Here is a 21,763-nt window from a genome sequence, read left to right as displayed (position 1 = left end):
TGTCAGATGGAATATTTGATACAACAGAAATAGGACTTGCAATGTTCTGATGAACAGAGTACAGAAATCCACAATGACTGAGAGAAAATTGTGAGTCAGGAGACTGAGAGTCCATTGACTGAGTCAATCACCCTCATAGGCATTTTTGGTGACCTTGAGCAACAAAATGAGTCTGATGTTGCCCCCCCTTCTCTGACTGCAAAATGGGAATGAATGTTCACATTTTTGGGGTGAAAATACCGAATAACAGAATCCTAGAATAATTTTGGTTGGAAAAGACCTTTAAGATCATGAAGTCCAACCATTCTCTCACTCTGCCAAGTCTGCTGCTTACCCACAGCTCTGCCTCTTTGAAATATCACCAGGGATGGAGATTCAGCCTCCTCCCTGAGCAGCCTGTTCCAGTCTTTGAGAACACCTTCAGTGAAGAAGTTTCTTCTACTACCCAACCTAAACTTTCCCTGGGGCAACTTGAGGCCATTTCCTCTTGTGCTGTCACTTGTTACTAGGGAGAAGAGACCAACCCCACTGTTGAGAAACCACAATCATAGAATCACAGAATGGTTTGTGTTGGAAGGGACCTTAAAGATCATCCGGTCCCAACCCCCCTGCCATGGGCAGGGACACATCCCACTAGCCCAGGTTGCTCAAGGCCCTGTCCAAGCACTGAAATCCAGTGTGTTTTGCTACTTCAGGATCATGAGCCCTCCAAACTATCATCAATACTGCCAAATAAAAGACCTGAGAGCTCTGTCTGCCTACTGTTTAAACTTCCTTTATTCATCTCTTTTTGAGGCCATTATCAGAGGCCACACAGCTTTCTGGCAGAGTGGAAGTTGAGTTTCTCTGCTGAGAGCCCTGGGGCTGTTTAGTCTGGAGAAGAGAAGGCTGAGAGGGATCTGATCAATGTCTATCAATATCTGAGGGCTGGGTGTCAAGTGGAGGGGGCCAAGCTCATTTGAGTGGTGCACAGTAATAAGCCAAGGAACAATGGATACAAACTGGAATACAGAAGGTTTCACCTCAACATGAGGAGAAACTTCTTTACAGTGAGGGTGCTGGAGCCCCGGAGCAGGCTGCTCAGAGAGGTTCTGGAGTCTCCTTCTCTGAAGACTTTCAAAAGCAGTCAGGATGCATTCCTGTGCAGGCTGCCCTGGGTGATCCTGCCTTTGGCTGGGGGGTTGGACTGGATGATCTCTGGAGGTCCCTTCCAACCTCAAACATTCTGTGATTCTGTGATTCTTTTACTTGTTTTTGTATATTGGCTATTCTGTGTCCTAAGGTCAGCTGGTCTCTGAGGTTCATGTTGTTTGCCTGAGACATCTGTCTGTGCAAAAGAAGGGAGTCACATCAATACCTGTGGCCAGGTGATATGCCATGAGCATGACACATTGAACACAAGTTTTGTGAACATCTGATTTCAAGGATCACTACATCTAAACCAAAACTTTTCAGTTATCTGAAATCTTCAAGCCATCAAAACATGCAAGAGAAAAATAGCAAAATGGTTTTCATGCCAAGTTTTTACTTGCAGCCTGAACCTTCCAGAGCATCACAAATCAGACAGAATATAGATTTTCTTTTGACAGGTATCTGAAGGCATATCTTGAGTTTATAAAGTGCTCCCTGGAGAGAAAAGTCTTAGCAGACTGCACTGATAAAAAAACCTTTCTGTTTTCTACAACAAAATTCAGTTTATCATTGTCCATTAGAATGAAACCACATCATAGCTGCCTGGCTCTTGCTACCAGAAGACAAAGCAGCTACCAACTCAAGACTTTGGGGTTTTAATGACTCTTATAGAGTTGTGATAAATAGGGTGGGAGGGTTTGGCTGTATAGAATTTCAAATGTGCACAGCACCTCAGAGTTCACTGAGGAAAGGCTGTCCCAGTCCTAAGTGATTTACAGCCTAAAAAAGACATACAACAGCCAGCAGTGACTGCAAATGACTTTGTAACGTAAATCAATGAGATTTCAAGAGCAAGCCTCGTCCTGCTTCTTCTGTGAGATCAGTAAGTCTTTATTCCTCTTGGCTTCAGTTATGCTGGCTAAATCACAGTGGTTCATTAAACATTAGTCCCACAGAAAGGCTTTTCACATTTGAAGAAAAGTCTGGCTCAGACTGTACCATCAATCCTGATACCATCATCTGCCTTCTGAACCCCAGGACTGTGGCACCATAGCACCACCATAGCACCACAGAACTCAGGGTTGGAAGAGACCTTGGAGATCATAGAATCATAGAATCAGTCAGGGTTGGAAGGGACCTCAAGGATCATCCAGTTCCAACCCCCCTGCCATGGACAGGGACACCTCACACTACATCAGGCTGGCCAGAGCCTCATCCAGCCTGGCCTTAAACATCTCCAGGGATGAGGCCTCAACCACCTCCCTGGACAACCCATTCCAGGCTCTCACCACTCTCATGGTGAAGAACTTCTTCCTCATGCCCAGTCTGAATCTCCCCACTTCCAGCTTTGTTCCATCATCAAGTCCAACCACTCACCCAGAGCTCTCAATCCCACCGCTGCTCCCAAGCCACTGCCACCAAACCACATCCCTCAGCACCACATCCATGCAACTTTGAAACAGCTGCAGGGATTGGGACTCTACCACCTCCCTGGGTAGCCTGTTCCAATGCCTTTTACCCTTCCACAACACCAACTGATCCCATTGTGGTGAGTTGAATTTACATCCCTCCCTCCCCCAACTAATTGGAATTCACCCCCAGAGTAAATTCCACCCCTCCCAAAAAAAAAACAACAAAAAAACACAAACAAGAAAAACCTGAGAACTCAGAAGCAAAATGAAAGTTATATCTACAAAAGGTAAACTAAAATCTAGAAGTTTATAATGCAATGAATGTGTACAAAATATATTCACATCTCTTCACACTTCAGAAAAACACAAAGGATCCCCTTGTACAGAATCATTCCCCTGGACAGTCCAAGGGAACTTCTGGCAACCTCCTCCCTTTTTTCCCCTCCCTGTTACCACACAGATACAATACTGAGACAGAAGAAGGTCAGGAGAGAGATAAGAGAGCAAGCCAAGCAAAGTCACAGAGTGAGAAGAAACAAGAGTCTAGTTTGTGCAGCAGACTATATCCTAGTCAGCAAGGCAATGCAATGATAGAGACCAATCAGTTGCTGCTCTTCTGTATCCAGTGATAGTTTATTTGCCTTTTACTCAGAGATGTATAGAAAGTGCCTGTTCTTGTTTATGACTACCACACTAGGCTAAGGCATCAGCCTCGAACCATGCAAGTGCTTTCAGTTCAGTTCCCTCTCTTACATCTCCATCTTCACCCTTTTACTGTGGCCAATTGACAAAGTGGCCACAGCGCAGTCACCAGCAAAGATTAACCAGACAGATGCTCAATGATGGAAAGTGGAACAGAAAGGGCAGAGCTGGGGCAGCTGCTGTGGCATTTTCACATCTTACCGTTAGGAATGGCTGAGAGCTTTCCCAAGGTTTCATTCAAAACTCCCAGGAGAATGGAGTTGTTCTCATCCACATCTTTCAGCTTGTTCTGCATGCGGGCCAGACTGTCTCCATTTGCTGGAAAAAGTGCACAGAGTAAGTAAGATTTGAATCTTTATTTCCACCAGCCTGTCTTGACACACAGCTTAAAAAGTGTAATAACAGAATCACACAATCATGAAGGTTGGGAAAGACCTTCAAGATCATCGAGTACAACCATAACTCAACTCCCATGACTACTAAACTGTTCCTGAAGCTCCACATCTACAGCTTCTTGAACACCTCCAGGGATGGAGACTCCACCACCTCCCTGGGCAGCCTCTGCCAATCCCTGACCACTCTTGCAGCAAACACATTTTCCCTCATCTCCAACTTAACCTTCCCCTGGCACAATTTCAGGCCGTTTCCTCTTGTTCTGTCACCTGATTCTAGGGAGAAGAGCCCAGCCCCCACCTCATTCCAGCCTCCTCTCAGGGAGCTGTAGAGAGCAATGAGGCCTCCCCCCAGCCTCCTCTTTTCCAGACTAAACAATCCCAGTTCCCTCAGCTGCTCCTCATGCAACATGCCCTCCAAACCTAATGAGTAAGTCATTTGTCATAGAGATAATATGTTGCATAAATGAAGAAGTCCAGTAGAACTGGTTGTAGGGTTCACTGATCTTCATAGAATGGTGTAGGTTGGAAGAGGCTTCAGAGATCAGCTACTTCAACCTCTCTGTAATGGGCATGGATACCCCTCAACTAGACTTGGTTGTCCAAGACCTCACCCAGCCTGGCCTTGAACACCCCCAGGGAGCAGGCATCCCCAACCTCCCTGGGCAAGCTGTTCCAGAGTCTCAGCACCCTCATATTGAAGAACTTCTTCCCAAGATCTAGTCCAACCCTGCTCTCCCTCAGTTTCAAACCATTCCCCTTTGTCCTGTCTCTAGACACCCTCATGAAAAGTTCCTCTGTAGCCTTCCTGCAGGATTCCTTCAGGTATCAGAAGGCAGCTCTAAGGTCCCTTTGGAGTCTTCTCCTCTCCAGGCTGTACAACCCCAGCTATCTCAGCCTATCCTCATAGTAGAGGTGTCCCAGCCCTTTGGTAATCCTTGTGGGCCTCCTCTGGACTCACTCCAACAGTTCTAATCTCCTGTTTCTTTAAGTCCTCTACTTCCTGGGTATGTAAGTGCTTGAGTTCCCTGTACTGTTGGATCTCCATCAAGGGTTCTCCTAAGAAGAGAATGAAAAAAATGTACAAAATGACCCACTAACAAATTCAACAAGTGGTATTTAGTCCTAGTTTTGCTTCCTAGATTAGGCTGTTATTGAAGTTTTCTACTTAAAGTCTGTCTGGACTGAATGATTTAAACACAGGGTGGAAGAGGTCAGCTTACTGTTGGAACCAGACTGGCCAGAGCCCAGTTCTCAAAGATAACTGATGTTGGCATAACATTTGAGGGAAACACAGGAGAATACTCTAGTACTGATCACAGGATCAGAGGACGTTAGGGTTTGGAAAGGACCTCAGAAGCTCATTGAGTCCAACCAGAGTCCAACCTGCCAGAGCAGGACCATAGAATCCATCACAGGTCACACAGGAACACATCCAGACAGGGCTGGAAAGGCTCCAGAGAAGGAGACTCCACAACCTCTCTGGGCAGCCTGCTCCAGGGCTCTGGGACCCTCAGAGTGCAGAAGTTCCTCCTCATGGTGAGGTGGAACGTCCTGTGCTGCAGTTTCCACCCACTGGCCCTTGTCCCATCCCAGGGCACAAGTGAGCAGAGGCTGTGCCTGTCCCTTCCTTCCTAACCCCCATCCCTCAGATATTGATGGACATTGATCAGATCATCTGTGTGAGGAGGATACACTAACAAGAGGATATTCTGAAATCAAAACACTAGATTTGGTAGGGGAGAAAGCCCATCTGGTAAATAAAGCTCAAAGCTAAGAATTTGTTCCAGGCAAAGAACTGATGCAAATCAAAGGAATAGAGGTGGCCCTGAGCAATCAAGTCTTGTTGAGAAGTGTCCCTGCCCATGGCAGGGGGGTTGGAGTGGATGATCTCTGAGGTCCATTCCAGCCTAAGCCATTCACTAACCCTGTGTGTTGTATGCAGCACTTTACAGATGAAACTGCTGTTATTCAGGACAGGTAAATTCTCATTCCTCCTCAGCTGCTTTGAAGTAAAATGATGGACTTTTTTGGAGCAGTGTCCAGCTTGTCAATAATTTTTCAAGCTCCCAAAAGTGAGGTTGCAGCTAAGCTTTATGGCTATTTAAACAGAGATTATTTTGAAGTTCAGAAGCAAATTTCTCACAGAAAATGGTTTCTGATGCTTAAGCTACTATTTTAAGGTGTTTTCTTTCATGATTTCTTCATATCAATATGGAACTCTTTGGAACATACAGCTGGAAAATTCTTACCTAAAAGGCTTGCCCTGTTGGGAAATGAATTCAGCATCACTGTGCTGGAGAGTAGGAAGAGGAGAATAACTTGTAGAAAAAGAGTTCAGGATACAGACTATGACTGTGACCTTCAGCTATGTGACAGCTTATTGAAAACAAACACCTAGGGTTTGGACACTTACTCAAGACGATACTTGTTCACTAGTTCTCAGGCAGTTGTACTCAAAAAGCAAAAAGTCCCTCCCCAGCTTTCTTTAGTTCCCCCCTTATTCTTTTGTAAGAGAATAAACAGAATAACAGATAAACCCCAGAGATTGTGGTTCATTTCCCACATATTCTAAAAATGTAAGGTTTCTTAAAGCCAAGAAGCAATTTATAAAGGGAAAAATACAACAAATTGTGTCTTCTTTTCAAGAAATCATTAGTTCATTTATCCATAGCTATATAGCAAGGCTGAACTAGTGGATGGAATTTAAATCAGAATAATACTTCCGTTGTTAGACTCTTTGTAATGTCATTCAGGAAGAAATCTGTTTGCTTTATTTAATTACAACAATAAAAAGGCTGCAGCAGTGCCTGGAGCAAAGCCTTTATTCCTCAAAAATGTCCTGCAGCAGAACAGGACACTTGTGTGAACTGTAAGAACCACAGTTAACACTGCTGCTACAGAGCTTGGCACAGAAGATGAATCCCAAGCTGAGTTTTGGTGGGGGTTTTTTTTGTTTGTTTGTTTTTTTTTTCCCCTGAAACAAGCAAGACTTAGAAATTGTCATTGGAGGTGCTGGAGTCACTTTGCCTGCAGGTGTTCAAGAAAGGTGTGGTCATGGCACTTGAGGACATGGTTTAATGGCCATGGTGGTGTTGGGTTGATGGTTGGACTGGATGATCTTAGAGACCTTTTCCAAATGAAACAACTCTATGATGCTGCCATTCTGTGATTCTGTGATTCTTTGATTCTCTGATTTTATGATTCTCTGATTCTGTGATTCTCTGATTCTCAGATTCTCTGATTATCTGATTCTCTGATTCTCTGATTTGGTGATTCTGTGATTCTCTGATTCTTTGATTCTATGATTCTATGATTCTGTGATTCTATGATTCTTTGATTCTCTGATTCTCTGATTCTCTGATTCTGATTCTATGATTCTTTGAGTCTATGATTCTTCGGTCCTAGGATTCTATGATTCTTTGATTCTATGATTTTGTGATTCTCTGATTCTGTGTTTCTGTGTTTCTGTGATTCTCTGATTCTCTGATTCTGATTCTATGATTCTTTGAGTCCATGATTCTTTGATTCTATGATTCTATGATTCTATGACTAGGAGCAGAGGAAAGAGATGCAACTAGACAGACACAGCTAATGATGGTTAACCTTTTTGAAAGATTAAGCAGTGACTGCTGGCTTTGTATCTGTTTTATACTGCTCACCAAATGAATGCAATAATTTGGTGAATGCACTATGCCAGGTCAGCAAAACTACACATCTGAGGAGAGGACATAAAGAAGTGATTTAACTCTGCTTATCAGCTGGAAAATGTGGAGCTAAACTATTCATGTGCTGTCACACAAGACAAGTTGTCAGCTCTTAAGCAAAAGAAATGCCACAAGCTGAATTTCAGCAGCCACCTGACAGCAGTCTCCAGTTGGAGAGGAGTTTGGACAACTTATTTTCACTTTTCTTTTATCAGTTTTGGCAAAGTTTGTATCTAGCCTCCAATCTGCACTGGGGCAAGGATATTTTTAAAACAGTGAGCTCAACATTATAAGGAAGAAAAATTGCTGCTGGCAAACTGAAAATCCCTCAAGGCACAGAGAGAATGAAGCTGGCAGGCAGCAGCATTCATTCATTTGTAGCCAACATTTCAAACCCCAAGCACTCCACACAGATTCTGCTTCCCCCCACCCAGGTTGTTCTTTCTGACTCCTGCCCCTGCAGAGAAAGAAGTGACTAAATCTCCACGTTAGTGGCTTCTGTCAGAAGCTTTGCTTTGTAAGGACTGTTTCAGCAGCTTTTGGTGGCAATATAAAAAAATTTCTGTGGTTAAGAGCCATTTAACTGCTGAGGTAATTGGCCACAAATCAGGGGAATGTTCTAATGCAGCAAGAAAACACTCCCAGCTCCATCATAGCCCAGCCTGTACTGCTGCCATGCACAGCAGGTGAGTGGCTATGGTAGTTTTAGGCTGCGCCTAGAAAATTTTCCATGGATCTTGAACGGAAAGTGGTAGAATGTAAATAAATCACCATTGGATGTAAAAAGGAAAATAATGGTAAGTTCTAAACAATCCCATTGGCTAGACTACTACCAAAGTTGGTCTGCAGAGTCTAACTTTCTCTTTTTTCGGCTTCCTCAGTCTAGCAGACACTTGCTCTGGCTTCTGCTTGGCTTTGCTGACCTTGGCTGTGTTCTTTGTTGTGGTTGAGTATCTAACAAAACAACTCTTTGCTCTTTCTGTCATCTATCAGGTAGAGGGAAGGGGGCAGGGAGTGGGGAAGCTATTATTATCTCCCCTGGTTTTGCCCAGGGGAGTTCTTGTGCTGTTTATCTGTTGTAAATATAGTAAATATTCTGTATTTTGTACCTAGTCATTGCATTCCATTGGAGATTGTGGTTGTGCTTGTAAATACAACTTCATTTCCTTCCAACTGAGCTAGGTCTGGCAATTCAGTGTTGGGGGGAATTTTCCACCCACCACAGTGGCTTGCGGGTCTTCATTACTTTAGCTAATGTACTGCCTGCAGTGCAGAGAGTGACAGAGAAACTTGCTGGGAGATTGAGATGGGAGATGAGGAAGAAATTCCTTAGAGTGAGGGTGGGGAGACACTGGAACAGGTTGCCCAGGGAGGCTGTGGATGCCTCCTCCCTGGAGGTGTTCAAGGCCAAGCTGGATGAAACCTTGATCAAACCTGGTCTGAAACCTGATGAAACCTGGTCTGGAGGGAGGTGTCCCTGCCCATGGCAAGGGGCTTGCAACTAGATGATCTTGAAGGTCACTTCCAACCCAAATGATTCTGTGATTCTATGAATGATTGCTTCTCCCTGCCAGATCTTCCTGGCATGCCCATTACCCACCCTGCACTTGCAGCTGAGTCTCTGAACAGGGTGGATTTATAGGAATCATGAGAAAATACCTAGCATGGCTATCAAACCATGTCCCCAAGTGCCATGGCCACATGTTCCTTGAACACCTCCAGGCATGGTGACTCTACCACCACCTCCCTGGTGTGTGTAAACCCAAAGCAATTAAAGCAGTGCTGTTTATCATTTTGCACACAGGCAGAAGTGTGACACTCAGTGCTGGCCTGCTTGAAGGTGGGTGATTGTGTCATGCTTATTTCCCCTCAGGTTTCGTTGAAATGAATTTTTTGTTGTTGTTGTTTTCAATTCCTTTCCAGATTGCTTGAAAGAAGCGTTGAGCACTGTCCAACAGATGCTTCATCAGTGCTGCACTAAGTATTTTCTTAGAGGACTTACACAGAAATCTGTCTGGGTAAAGGTGCAAGAAATAAACTGCTTTTGGTTGCACTGATCAGAAGTTGATTGAATCACAGGCTTAGAAGAGATGTTTGTCCAAAGATCATTACTCTCCTTCTCACCAACAGTCATTCCTCACTGATGTTTATCTTAGCTGTTCTGAAAGATTTTCAAAGGTCAGATCTCCCTAATCTCCTCAGTAACCAATTCAGTCCTTCCGGTTTTTAATCACAAGGAAAATTTTCCACCTATGTTATCTGTCTCAGTGTCTTTGAGATATCTTAGTCCCATCCTTGGGGAAATCTTGTCATAACTGAAGAGTAACCAATTGAATTGCCTCCTTTTTCAGTCCACAAATTTAGATAATCTCCATCTTTCTCCTCATCTCTCCCCCACTCAATCTCCAATTAATCTTTATCTCTTCAAGACTCTTTGCAAACCACCTCAGCCCTCATGAAGCTCAGTGCCCAGGACTGTAGCCAGTAACTGAGATAAAGCAGGAGGAGTCCTGAACAGATTGGAATCATAGAGACTTTGTGATCACCAAGTCCAAGCACTCACCCAGAGCTCACAACCCCACCATGGCTGCTAAGCCACTGCCACTAACCCACATTCCTCATCACTGCATCCATGCATCTTTGAAACCCTTCCAGGGATGGTGACTCCAGCACCTCCCTGGGCAGCCTGTTCCATTGCTTGCTAATTGGATTGTTTCATCTGGTTTGGAAAGCCTTGATGCCATCCATGCATTCCTCTGACACATCTGCCTTTTCCATCTCTAACCAGCACATAGTCAGTTTGGAGCCTCTCACTCCAAGAAGGACATTGAGGTGCTGGAGTGTATTCAGAGAAGGGGAGCAAAGCTGGTGAACAGAGATGGTGAGGAGCAGCTGATGGACCTGGGGGGCTTCAGTCTGGAGAAGAGGAGGCTGAGGGGAGACCTCCTTACTCTCTACAACTCCCTGAAAGGAGGCTGCAGTGAGGTGGTGTTGGTCTCTTCTCCCTCGCATCAGGTGACTGAAGGAGAGGCAATGGCCTGAAATTGTGCCAGGGGAGGGTTAGGTTGGAGATCAGGAAAAATTTCTTTGGTGCAAGAGTGGTCAGGGATTGGAGCAGGCTGCCCAGGGAGGTGGTGGAGTCCCCATCCCTGGAGGTGTTCAAGAAACCTGTGGCCCTGGCATTTGGGGCCATGGTTTAGTGGCATGGTGGGGTTGGGTTGCTGGTTGGACTGGATGAGCTGAGAGAGCTTTTCCAGCCAAGACAATTCTATGATCCATGCTTCTCTTCAGTGTTGCTCTAGAGAACTGCTCCCCAGAGAGGTGCTCCTCATCCTGCATTTGTGTGCGCAAGGAACACCTCCTACATGTCCACACTGCCTGCTGTCCTACCTTCTCACACTATGGTATTTGCCAGGAATATTCTATTTATTGATGAGAAAATATTAAGGACACTGTAAGTACAGAGGAGGGCAAGGAGGCTGGAGAGGGGTCTGGAGCACAGCCCTGTGAGGAGAGGCTGAGGGAGCTGGAGGTGTTTAGCCTGGAGAAGAGGAGGCTCAGGGGAGACCTCATTGCTGTCTACAACTACCTGAAGGGAGGTTGTAGCCAGGTGGGGGTTGGGCTCTTCTCCCAGGCTCCAGCAGCAGAACAAGAGGACACAGTCTCAAGCTGTGCCAGGGGAGGTTTAGGCTGGAGGTGAGGAGAAAGTTCTTCCCAGAAAGAGTAATTGGCCATGGGATGTGCTGCCCAGGGAGGTGTTGGAGTCACTGTCCCTGGAGGTGTTCAGAAAAATCTTGGCTGTGGCACTTGGACCCATGGATTAGTTGTCAGGAGGTGTTAGGGATTAGGCAATGGACTTGATGATCCCTGAGGTCTTTTCCAACCTGGGTGATTCTGTGATTCTGTGGCACAGTGTGCCCTGAATGCCCAGCTGCAAAACTCACCAAATAGCACAGTTCAAACCTTCCCCAACCTCCCCACCCTCCACTTCCCACTCTGAAAATATTGAATAGAAATGACAGACTCTTTTTCTTTTTCTTTTTTTTTTCCCCCACTGGAATACCAAATTATTTGGTTTGAAGTCTATGGACTTTATGATAATCTGACTCACATTTAGACACACAGTAGTTTTTAGGCACAGATTATTTTTTTTTCTCTCTGTGCAAAAATTGTAATTTCTTTTGCTCTGGAAACATGTTTTTAGTTTCCTTGTTTTAAGAAAACTCTTGGCAGTTCCCTCCCATTAGTCTCTGTTAAGCAAATAGCTTCATTCTCTACCTCCCCTGCCTTCCCTTCCCTGGCACAGTCCCACAAGCACCCTGAGGAGCTGTGGTGTCTCTGACTGCCAGTGCAAACCCTGCTTCTCTATGACAAGAATAAAAATTTAATGCTGGCTTGGGGTTTCTGCTAATTTTCTGCCACATCAGGGAGAAAATCAGAACCAGTGCTCTCACTCCCCTCTCCTCCCCACTGACTCTTGCCCTTACTGCAGTTATCAAGACAAGATCAAGCCTCCACCCTCCTCAGGCTTCCTGTCCAAGAATAGCACAGAGGGGATGAGCATCTCTACATCATGCTTGGCCTCAAACCAGGAGAATCATTTCCACGGATACGTTGTTCAGTTTCAAGCCAGATAATGAATTAGGCTTCCTACTGCTATGGCTTCTTCATGCTGGAAGCTCAGAAGGCTCAAGTGGTTTTTCTTGTATTTAATGGCCCTGAATGCCATGTTCTGCACATACCTTTCACATCATTGTCTAACATCTTGGCTTCATTAAGGACCCTGAAGCTTTTCTGAAGAGAGCTCTTGGCACCATCCTTCAGTGATCCTTGAGGACCAGAAGTCTGTAGACAAACAGGAAAGTCAGAAGTTGAAGAAGATCTATCATAGAATCCTAGAATGGTTTGGGTTGGAAGGGGCCTTGAAGATCATCCAGTTCCAACCCCCTGCCATGGGCAGGGACACCTCCCACCACCCCAGGTTGCTCAAGGCCTCATCCAGCCTGGCCTTGAACACCTGCAGGGAGGAGGCAGCCACAGCCTCCCTGGGCAACCTGTGCCAGTGTCTCACCACCCTCACTGGAAAGAATTTCTTCCTAATTTCCCCTCTTCCAGCTCAAAGCCATTGTCCTTCATCCTGTCACTCCCAGCTCTTTTGAAAAGTCCCTCCCCAGCTCTCCTTCAGGTACTGGAAGGCTGCTTTAAGGTCTCCCTGAAGCCTTCTCTTCTCCAGGCCAAACAGACCCAACTCTCTCAGCCTGTTGTCCTATGGGACATTCTCTGGCCTTCTCATCATCTTCATGGCCTCTTCTGGCCCCTCTCCAGCAGCTCCAGGTCCTTCTTGTGCTGTGGGCCCCAGAGCTGGAGGCAGTGCTGCAGGTGGGGTGTGAGCAGAGCAGAGCAGAGGGGCAGAATCCCCTCCCTGTGCTGCTGCTCTCCCTGCTCTGGATGCAGCTCAGCACACAGCTGCCTGCTGGGCTGCCAGGGACCACTGCTGGCTCCTGGGGAGTTTGTCACCAGCTGACACCCCCAAGGCCTCCTCCTTAGGGCTGCTCTTGAGTCACTTCTCACCCAGCCTGGATTTGTGCTTGGGATTGCCCTGACCCAGCTGCAGGACCTTGCACTTGGCCTTGTTGAACTCCATGAGGTCAGCTTGGCCCCAGGTCTCCAGCCTGTCCAAGACCCTCTGGATGCCATCCCTTCCCCCCCAGCACGTCAGCCACACCACACAGCTTGGTGTCAGCCACCAATCTTAATCTTAAACAGTTTTCTAAGTAAATAACCATCCTCCATCACACCATGCTACCTAAAGGTCTTTCTGTTGAAAAGCATCCATCCCCACTTGGAGTGCAGAGGCTGATCCAGATATGGAAGGGATTTTCTGAAGCAGATTGGTCTGTTAAGGTGGTAGGAAATGCTTGAGGTTCTGAACCACTTCTTGTTCAGTTTGTAAGACCAAACTCAGGTCACACATCATAATGAATCCATTGATTTAAGAATACTCCTGACAGCCAGAGAACATTTGAGATTAGTCATGGGTCATACCCTGGTAACTGGTATGTAATTAAGAAGCACTTACTTTTCATTTTCCAGGGCAGATACATGTACTAAAAAATTAACTGTGTGTCAATTAAATGCCACAGTTATTATTGCTCTTCATTATTTATATAATGAGCAAGCCCAGAGGTGATATTTCACATACTGCTGGATCTTGGATGGCTTTCAATGGCAGTCTAAAAAACATGTCTGGGACTTGCCCATTGCTTTTGCTTTTAAAAATCCTAGGGAATGCTTTGGGTACTTACAAACTTCAGAAGCAAGTCTTTTGGTACAGGCTATCTCATGGCACATGTTGCCATGTCACAGGGTACAGAATATGGAATCATAGAATCATCAAATCACAGAACTGGTTCAGTTGGAAAAGTTCTCTAAGTTCGTCCAGGCCAACCATGAGCCAACTCTGCCAAGGCTGCTGCTAACCCTTGTCCCTCAGCATCACATCTCTGCCTCTCTCAAATGCCTCCAGGGATGAGGATTCACCCAATTCCCTGGGCAGCCTGTTCCAGTCTTTGAGAACCCTTTCTGGGAAGAAGTTTCTTCTAATTTCCAACCTAAATCTTCCCTGACACAACTTGAGGCCATTTCCTCTCATCCTATCACTTGTTACTAGGGAGATGAGACCAACCCCCACCTGGCTCTCACCATCTTTCAGGGAGCTGTAGAGGGCAATAAGGTCTCCCCTCAGCCTCCTCTTCTCCAGACTAAACAACTCCAGTGCCTGCAGCTGCTCCTCCCCAGTTTTCTTCTCCAGACCCTTCCTCAGCTTTGTGGCCCTTCTCTAGACAAGTTCCAGCACCTCAATGTCCTTCTTATAGTGAGGGGCCCCAAAAATTAATTCAGTACTCAAGGTTTTGCCTCACCAATGAGCACAGGGGGAATGTCTCCAGTTTGAAGAGACATTTTGACTATGGAAATTGCATTTTGAGCATGAACAAAGATATTGGTGTATGACAAACCTAAGGCCACCATGGCCATTAAACCATGTCCCAAAGTGCCATGGCCACAGGTTTCTTGAACATCTCCAGGGATGGGGACTCCACAACCTCCCTGGGCAGCCTCTTCCAATCCCTGACCACACAGCTATTGAAGATTGCTCCTGAAAGAAGAATGTTTGGCCAGATTTTGTGCCAGATGCACCTGTCCAAACAGATAATATTTTTTTATGTCTTTTCCCAATAGCAACAGAACCCAGGGACTGATCACTCTGTGACCATGGCCTTAAAAAATAGATTATTATTATTAAAGGACTTGATATGGTTGAGTGGAGGGGACTGGAGCATCTTTCTTTCAAGGAGAGGCTGAGAGACCTGGGGCCATTTAGCCTGGAGAAGAGCAGCTTGAAAGGGGATCTGGATCAATGCTGATCAATATCTAAAGGGTGGAGGTCATGAGGATGAGGCTGCATTCTTCTCAGTGGTGCCCAGTGGTAGGACAAGAGGAAATGGGCTCAAACTGGAACCCAAGAGGTTTTGCTTGAACTTGGGGAGAAACTTCTTTGGTGTGAGGGTGCTGGAGCACTGGAGCAGGCTGCCCAGAGAGGTTGTGGAGTCTCCTCAAACCCACCTGGACACATTCCTGTGCAACCTGCTCTAGGTGACCCTGCTTTGGAAATGGGGGTGGACTTGATGACTTTTGGAGATCCCTTTCAACCTTTCCAACCATGCTGTGATTCTGTGATTCTGTAAAACTGTGACTGGGATCTGTGGGATCTGTAGGAGGATCTGCTAACATGGCTCCCCTCTCTTCAGTCAGCTACTGCCTTGGCTAAATAATGGGATGTGGAAACTTCTTGAAAGCTTGAGATTTCTCATCTGTGATAAATTTATTTTGCTGCTAGAGCAGAGAGCAAATCCATCACAAAAAGCTTGGGAGGAATTTTTCTGTCATATTTGTAATACTTTTTTTTCCTAGTCATTTTTCAGGCTTCCTGTAATCAGGATGGATTTTAAGTATCTTTTACATCTTGCTTTCAGCAACATTAGCTTAAGTTGAAAACAAAAGAATTTGCCCTTTACAAACCAAGTAATAATATTAATAATAATGTAAAAATAATGATATTAATAATAAAATTTTAAAAGAGAAGTAAGAAAGAAAGAAAGAAAGAGAGAAAGAAAGAAAGGAAGAGAAAGAAAGAAAGAAAGGAAGAGAAAGAAAGAAAAAGAAATAAAAAGAAAGAAAGAAAAGAAAGAAAAGAAAGAAAAGAAAGAAAAAAAGAAAAAAAGAAAAGAAAGAAAAGAAAGAAAGAGGAGGCTGAGGGGAGACCTCATTGCTCTCTACAGCAGGTGGCAGTGAGGTGGGAGTTGGGCTCTTCTCCCTAGTAACAAATGAGAGGAAATGACCTCAAGTTGCTCCAGGGGAGGTTTAGGTTGGACGTTAGAAGAAAATTCTTCCCTGAAAGGGTTCTTAAAGAATGGCACAGATTGCCCAGGGAGGTGGTTGAATGCCCATCCCCGGAGGTGTTCCAAAGAGGGAGAGATGTGGCACTGAGGGCCATGGGTCAGCACCATATTCAGTAGAGTTAGATCATGGTTGAACTTGATGAAAGTTCTTTTACAACCAAAAGCATTCTATGACTATAATCATGGTGTTCCAGACAGCCCTGATGAAGGGGGCACCCGTGCTCCCATCTTGAAGCTCAGCTAAAAGCTGGTTCTTTGGAGCCTGCAAACAGAGGGACCCTGATATTTCTGGTCATAGAATCAATACCTCTAAGATCATCGAGTCCAACCATCAAGCTAAGACCACCGCAACTGTTAAACCACGTCCTGAAGCAGTGAAGCTCTTCACTTACGAGCAAACATTCAACAGCCTTCCCCTAAACCCAAGAGAGAATAGTGAGGTGATGCCTGAACTTCACAATTAACCTGCTTTTAAAATCTGTCCTGAAATCCTCACATGATCATTTATCAACTAATGGTTAAACTCTGCCTTGCTCTGCAAGTAATTTGCTGGCAACCCTCTCCTCTGTATCAATTACATTTAAAAGGCAGCAGCTGCCTCTATTTTCTACTTTATCATCAAGATCCCTGTGGCACGTAGAAAGCTCCTAACAAAATAGGAGCTCCCTCTAATGAATACATTCAATAGAGATGCTTAAAACCTCACCAGATGCTTGAAGCCTCACCTTAATAATAGTCTCTTCCCTTGCTACTCACTTGCCTCTATTTATATCATATTGTCCATCTTCACCCCTGTCCCTTTCAAATTATCTCTCCATGGCATAATCAGCCAGCTCACCATCTGAGATAGATTTCTTTTGTAGCCACACTGTAATTGCTTCCTTTGTTTCATGGCTTCTCTATGTGTCTTTTCTTTTTCCTATTCAATCCTTGAAACAGCTGCCTGCCTCACTCACTTCCAGTCTTCAAAGGAGCAACAGAGAGCTATCTGTATTCAATCCTAATGAGAAGGATAAGGAAAAAAACCCCATTCCACAGCTCCTTATTTACCTCTGCAGTGCAATTAAGAGTTCCAGTGAAACAAATCATTTACAGAGAGCTAGTGGACTAACTAGGTGAATTATTCCCAGCCAGACAGAAATGTGGTGATTAGTGTGACTTGGAACAGAAGCTGGCACTGCAAACAGCCTGGAAATATTAAAGTTGTGGTGCAGTGGTTAGATGGCTCTATCCCTCTCCTAAACACAGGCCTTGACAGCATGTGATTGCTTTTGCTGTTCTTGTAATCCATTTGACTGGAGAAGCTCTCTGCAAGCTGCCATTAGCCATTTACCAGTGCTGTAACTACAGGTTGCCGCTGCTCATCTCTCTGCTCCTGCATCAAGCACAGGGTTTGGCATTCCCATTATCCTCTCATTGCCTGTGAAGTGCACCTGGGCTGCTCTCTGACCAGCTTCCACAAATGAGACATTGAGTCCTTTGATAGCTGACATCAAAAAAAAAAGGAATCCTGGTTATGGCCAGGATGCTCTCTGCTCACCATGTGTGCAGTAAGGAGCTGAGTTCCTCATTCTGACTCAGGCTGCAGAGCTGAGCTGGCTTTGCCTGCCTTTAAACATTCTCTGGTTGCTCTGTGACTTTGCATGCAGCCCCTCACACTGACGATAAGAAGTCACAGAAGCTGCTCTTAATGTTTCCTATGAATAAAACTTTCTGGTCCCCTCCTACTAGTCCTCATTTCTAGAATTCTGCCAGGTGCAGGGAGTTCATCCTGTGTGCAGATAAGGGAACTACAGGCTGAGGAGTCTGAGGAACAAGAAGGTGAGCAGGTCAAGAGAGGTGATTCTGCCCCTCCACTCTGCTCTGGTGAGACACTGCCTGGAGAACTGCATCTAGGTCTGGAAGCCCCAAGACAAGAAGGACATGGAGCTGCTGAAGAGGGTCCAAGTCATAAAGATGATCAGAAGGCTGGAGAACCTCCCCTAATGGGACAGGCTGATGGTGGGTTTGTTCAGCCTGGAGAAGAGACCTCAGAGCAGCCTTCTAGTACCTGAAGGGAGCTACAAGAGAGTTGGGGAGGTACTTTTGGGAAGGGCTGGGAGTGACAGGCTGAGGGACAATGGTTCTGAGCTGGGAGAGGGGAGATTGAGACTGGAGATGAGGTACAAATTGTTTCCAGTGAGGGTGGTGAGACACTGGCACAGGTTGCCCAGGGAGGCTGTGGATGCCCTCTTCCTGGAGGTGTTCAAGGCCAGGCTGGATGAGGCCTTGAGCAACCTGGGCTGGTGGGAGGTGTCCCTGCCCATGGCAGGGGGTCGGAACTGGATGATCTTCTTCCAACCTTCCAACCCAAACCATTCTGTGACTGTTGGGTGACCTACACTGCTGACTCAAAGCTGAGCCATAGGCAGAGATTGAAAGGTGGAAAATCAAAGGAGATAAAATAACAAAGAAAAAGGGAAAGATAAACAAGGAATGGGAGTTAGGAAGAAATGGGGATACAGTCTGAAGGTACCCATAGCTCTGACTGGGGCACAGCTTTCTGATCTCAACACAAGAATCTGTGGTGGCAAGAGGAAAACCTGGATCTGAGATAGTGTAGCACAGTCCCCCACAAAACCTCAGCCTCCTTCCCAACTGACTTCTTTTTCTTACCTCTTCCATAGCTTCATTTGCAAGAGCCTTGGCTTCCTTGGCAACTCTCTCAGCTTCATCTGTGGAATCCTTGATGTTAGTATAAGCATTGAAGGCACGTGTGGCATTGAAAGAGAGGTTTTTGGCTTCAGCAAGGATTCTGTTGGGATGGGAAAAAGGAAACACACCCTTAAACCTGCTAGCAGAGCTCAACAGCACATAGTATCCTGCCTTCCCCACCCAGCCTGGCTGTTTCCCAGGCATTTCTTTAGAGGGTGATGCTACCCTTGAGAGTTCAGGAGTTGAGGCATCACATCTTCAATGGAATTCACATTTTATCTGTGCAGAAAGACATTGAAACCAATGATTGCTAAAAGAGGAGGTTCTGTGAGACAAGAATGGAACCAGGCACTATAATCCAGATCACACATTCTTGACGTGTTTATAGACTGTGTTTGGTTTATAGGTTATCACACAGAATGGTGGAGGTTGGAAGAGACCTTGAAAGATCATCCAGTCCAACCCCCCTGCCAGAGCAGAACACCCAGGGCAGGTCACACAGGAATGCATCCAGGCACATTCTGAAACACTCCAGAGAAGGAGACTCTACAACTGCTCTGGGCAGCCTGCTCCAGGGCTCCAGCACCCTCACAGTTAGGGTTCCACAGTCATGTGGAACCTCCTGAGGGGAGACCTCACTGCTCTCTACAATTCCCTGAAAGGAGGCTGCAGTGAGGTGGGGGTTGGGCTCTTCTCCCTATTATCAGGTGATAGAAGGAAGGGCAATGGCCTGAAATTGTGCCAGGGAAGGTTTGGGTTGGAGATTAGGAAAATTTCTTTGCTACAAGAGTGGTCAGGGATTGGAAGAGGCTGCCCAGGGAGGTGGTGGAGTCCCCATCCCTGGAAGTGTTCAAGAAACCTGCGGCTATGGCCCCTGGGGCCATGGTTTAGTGGCCATGGTGGTGCTGGGTTGACGGTTGGACTGGATGAGCTCAGAGGGCTTCTCCAACCCAAACAATTCTGTGATTCTGTGTATGATGCATTCAAATATTCTCCACACAGCATTACTACACTTACAGAATTAACCTCAAGACATCTGTCCCAGTACAGAGCCTGTTGCCTGTGATGCTTGTCCTGCATTAAGGGTAAATGAGCTAAAAATCCCCACCTGCACTAGACAAGAATGGATTCAAACTTGGAGTTCTGTCTCTCTGGGCAGTGCTTTAGCTGCCAAAGTGTATAGCACTATGAGGGAGGCAAGGATTACTCCTGCTGGGCCTATTCCATCTCATCTAAAATACTTCATTCCTGAGAGAGTGTGTGTGGAAGAAAAGAGAAATTCCCTCTCTAACCTGGTAATTAATCTGTTCTCTGGGGAGCTGGGCCAGCTGGGCTCCAATCCTTGCTTCAGTGAGTATGTAATGATTTCTACAGAATGAAATGGGGAAGACAAAGGAGATGGAAGGTGCAGTCCCTGGGCTCCATGTGCAGTTAATGGAGGGAGACAGACTGCTGTGCATCCCTCCTGGAGAAGCAGCTTTCCTTCTCAGCTACAGGCTGCAGCCAGTGTTTGTGATGCTGTGGTAGAGAAATGTGCAGCCCAGGAGGGCTGGCTAGCTACTGCTGAGAAATGGCTCACATCCCTTCTGCTTAGGAGGGAACTGAACTGATTTTGCCAAACAGCAGTGATGTCTCCTCCTGAGTAGGTGATTAGCCACAGGGGAGAAACCTATCCTAATATATCCTTGTATAGAGGAAAAAAATAACAGTTCTGTGGAGGTTCAATTCATGAACTGTTCCATGTTCTAATTCTCAACAGAACATCCTCATCATCAGCAGATACACTGCTTGAAGCCTTGGAGGGTGATTGGAGAGAAAGGGCTCTCCATTAGCAAGATGAAATGGTATTGCCCAGCAAACTTAGTGTGAACTGACAGACATTCAAAGTGCTTGTTACACTTTGGAATTCCTGAGACAGGTAGAGAGGATACATTCCTGTAAAATATGGCTGGTTGCTGCCAGTGCATGAAGCAAATGGCTTTATCCTGATGAAAGATCACACAGCCCCTGGGGATTCCTTGGTCCTTTGATTTGACCACATTAGGAATTTTAATTTTGGACAGTTAGCTTTTAGATATAATCTTCAATGTCCTTGATCCTGCAGCTTTTTTTTATTATTATTTATTCAGTGTCTTAAGAGACAATTAGGAAATTTTTCTTTGCTGCAAGAGTGGTCAGGGATTGGCAGAGGCTGCCCAGGGAGGTGGTGGAGTCCCCATCCCTGGAGGTGTTCAAGAAATGTGTGGCCATCGGACCATGTGGGGACATGGTTTGATGGCCATGGTGGTATTGGGTTGATGTTGGACTCAGTGATGTTGGAAGTCTCTTCCAACCAAAACAATTCTATGATTCTGGAGTGCTTGTTTTGAACAAATGTTGATGACAACACAGAGTGGGCTCTCTAAGATAAGGTTTTTTCACATCAACATAGCATTAAGCATATGGTAAGTGAAACTGTGCTGTAGTGCAGCTGAGGGCACTGCTTGCAGCCTGAAGGTGTCACAAGAGGTAAGAAAGGGTTTGCAAGAGACACACACACAAATGAACCAGTGGGGTAGCTGCACACTCACATCTAACCCATGTTATTTCTATGCTCCCAGTGACAGAAGCCAAGGTCTAAGGAGAATGCCCTTTCTGCTAAGCAATTTTTCAGAGCTGCTTCATGATTTTACCATGGCCAATGTCTGGCTGCCTTACCCATCCAGGATTCCAGAGGAGTCATTCAGCTGGGCTGCATGGTTCTCAGCTTGCAGGACCTTTGGTGGAAGCATCCTGTCACGAATTTCTTGTGTTAAGTCATCTATTTTATCCTTCAGCTGATCAGACATGGGCTGTATCTTATCTGCAACACCTTCTATGTACTGCAAATGACAAAAGAAAGGTCTTTAAGCTTTTAAGGATATTAAAGTGTCACAGCTAACCACTGTCAGAAGATTCAGGGCCCTTTGAGTGTCTCTAATGTATTTTTGCTTATTAAAATATCTTGGAGAGAGATTTTGACAAGGGCTGGGAGTGACAGGGTGAGGGACAATGGCTTTGAGCTGGAAGAGGGGAGGTTGAGACTGGTGGTGAGGAAGAAATTGTTTCCAGTGAGGGTGGTGAGACAATGGAACAGGTTGCCAGGGAGGCTGTAAATCCTCCCTCCCTGGAGGTGTTCAAGGCCAGGTTGGGCCTTAAGCAACCTGGGCTGGTGGGAGGCGTCCCTGCCCATGGCAGGGGGGTTGGAACTGGGTGATCTTGAAGGTTCCTTCCAAACCAGATCATTC

At 45.7% G+C, this 21,763-nt stretch overlaps 1 protein-coding gene across 1 annotated transcript in view; it reads right to left on the bottom strand.

Annotated features, from left to right (window-relative positions):
- Positions 1–21,763, bottom strand: part of LAMA2 (laminin subunit alpha 2) — a 500,110-nt gene that overhangs the window by 84,809 nt on the left and 393,538 nt on the right. The window contains exons 39-42 of the mRNA XM_054393014.1: positions 21,195–21,358; positions 18,459–18,597; positions 12,087–12,189; positions 3,447–3,563 (exon numbers count right to left, since the gene is read on the bottom strand). Of these exons, the coding sequence (XP_054248989.1) occupies positions 3,447–3,563; positions 12,087–12,189; positions 18,459–18,597; positions 21,195–21,358 (523 nt within the window). The remainder of the gene's footprint in view (positions 1–3,446; positions 3,564–12,086; positions 12,190–18,458; positions 18,598–21,194; positions 21,359–21,763) is intronic.

The sequence above is a fragment of the Indicator indicator genome, chromosome 27 (genome assembly GCF_027791375.1).
Source record: "Indicator indicator isolate 239-I01 chromosome 27, UM_Iind_1.1, whole genome shotgun sequence".
In the NCBI taxonomy this organism is placed as follows: domain Eukaryota; kingdom Metazoa; phylum Chordata; class Aves; order Piciformes; family Indicatoridae; genus Indicator; species Indicator indicator.
Note: the sequence above shows the minus strand (reverse complement) of the source record. Positions and strands in the feature narration are given on the sequence as shown.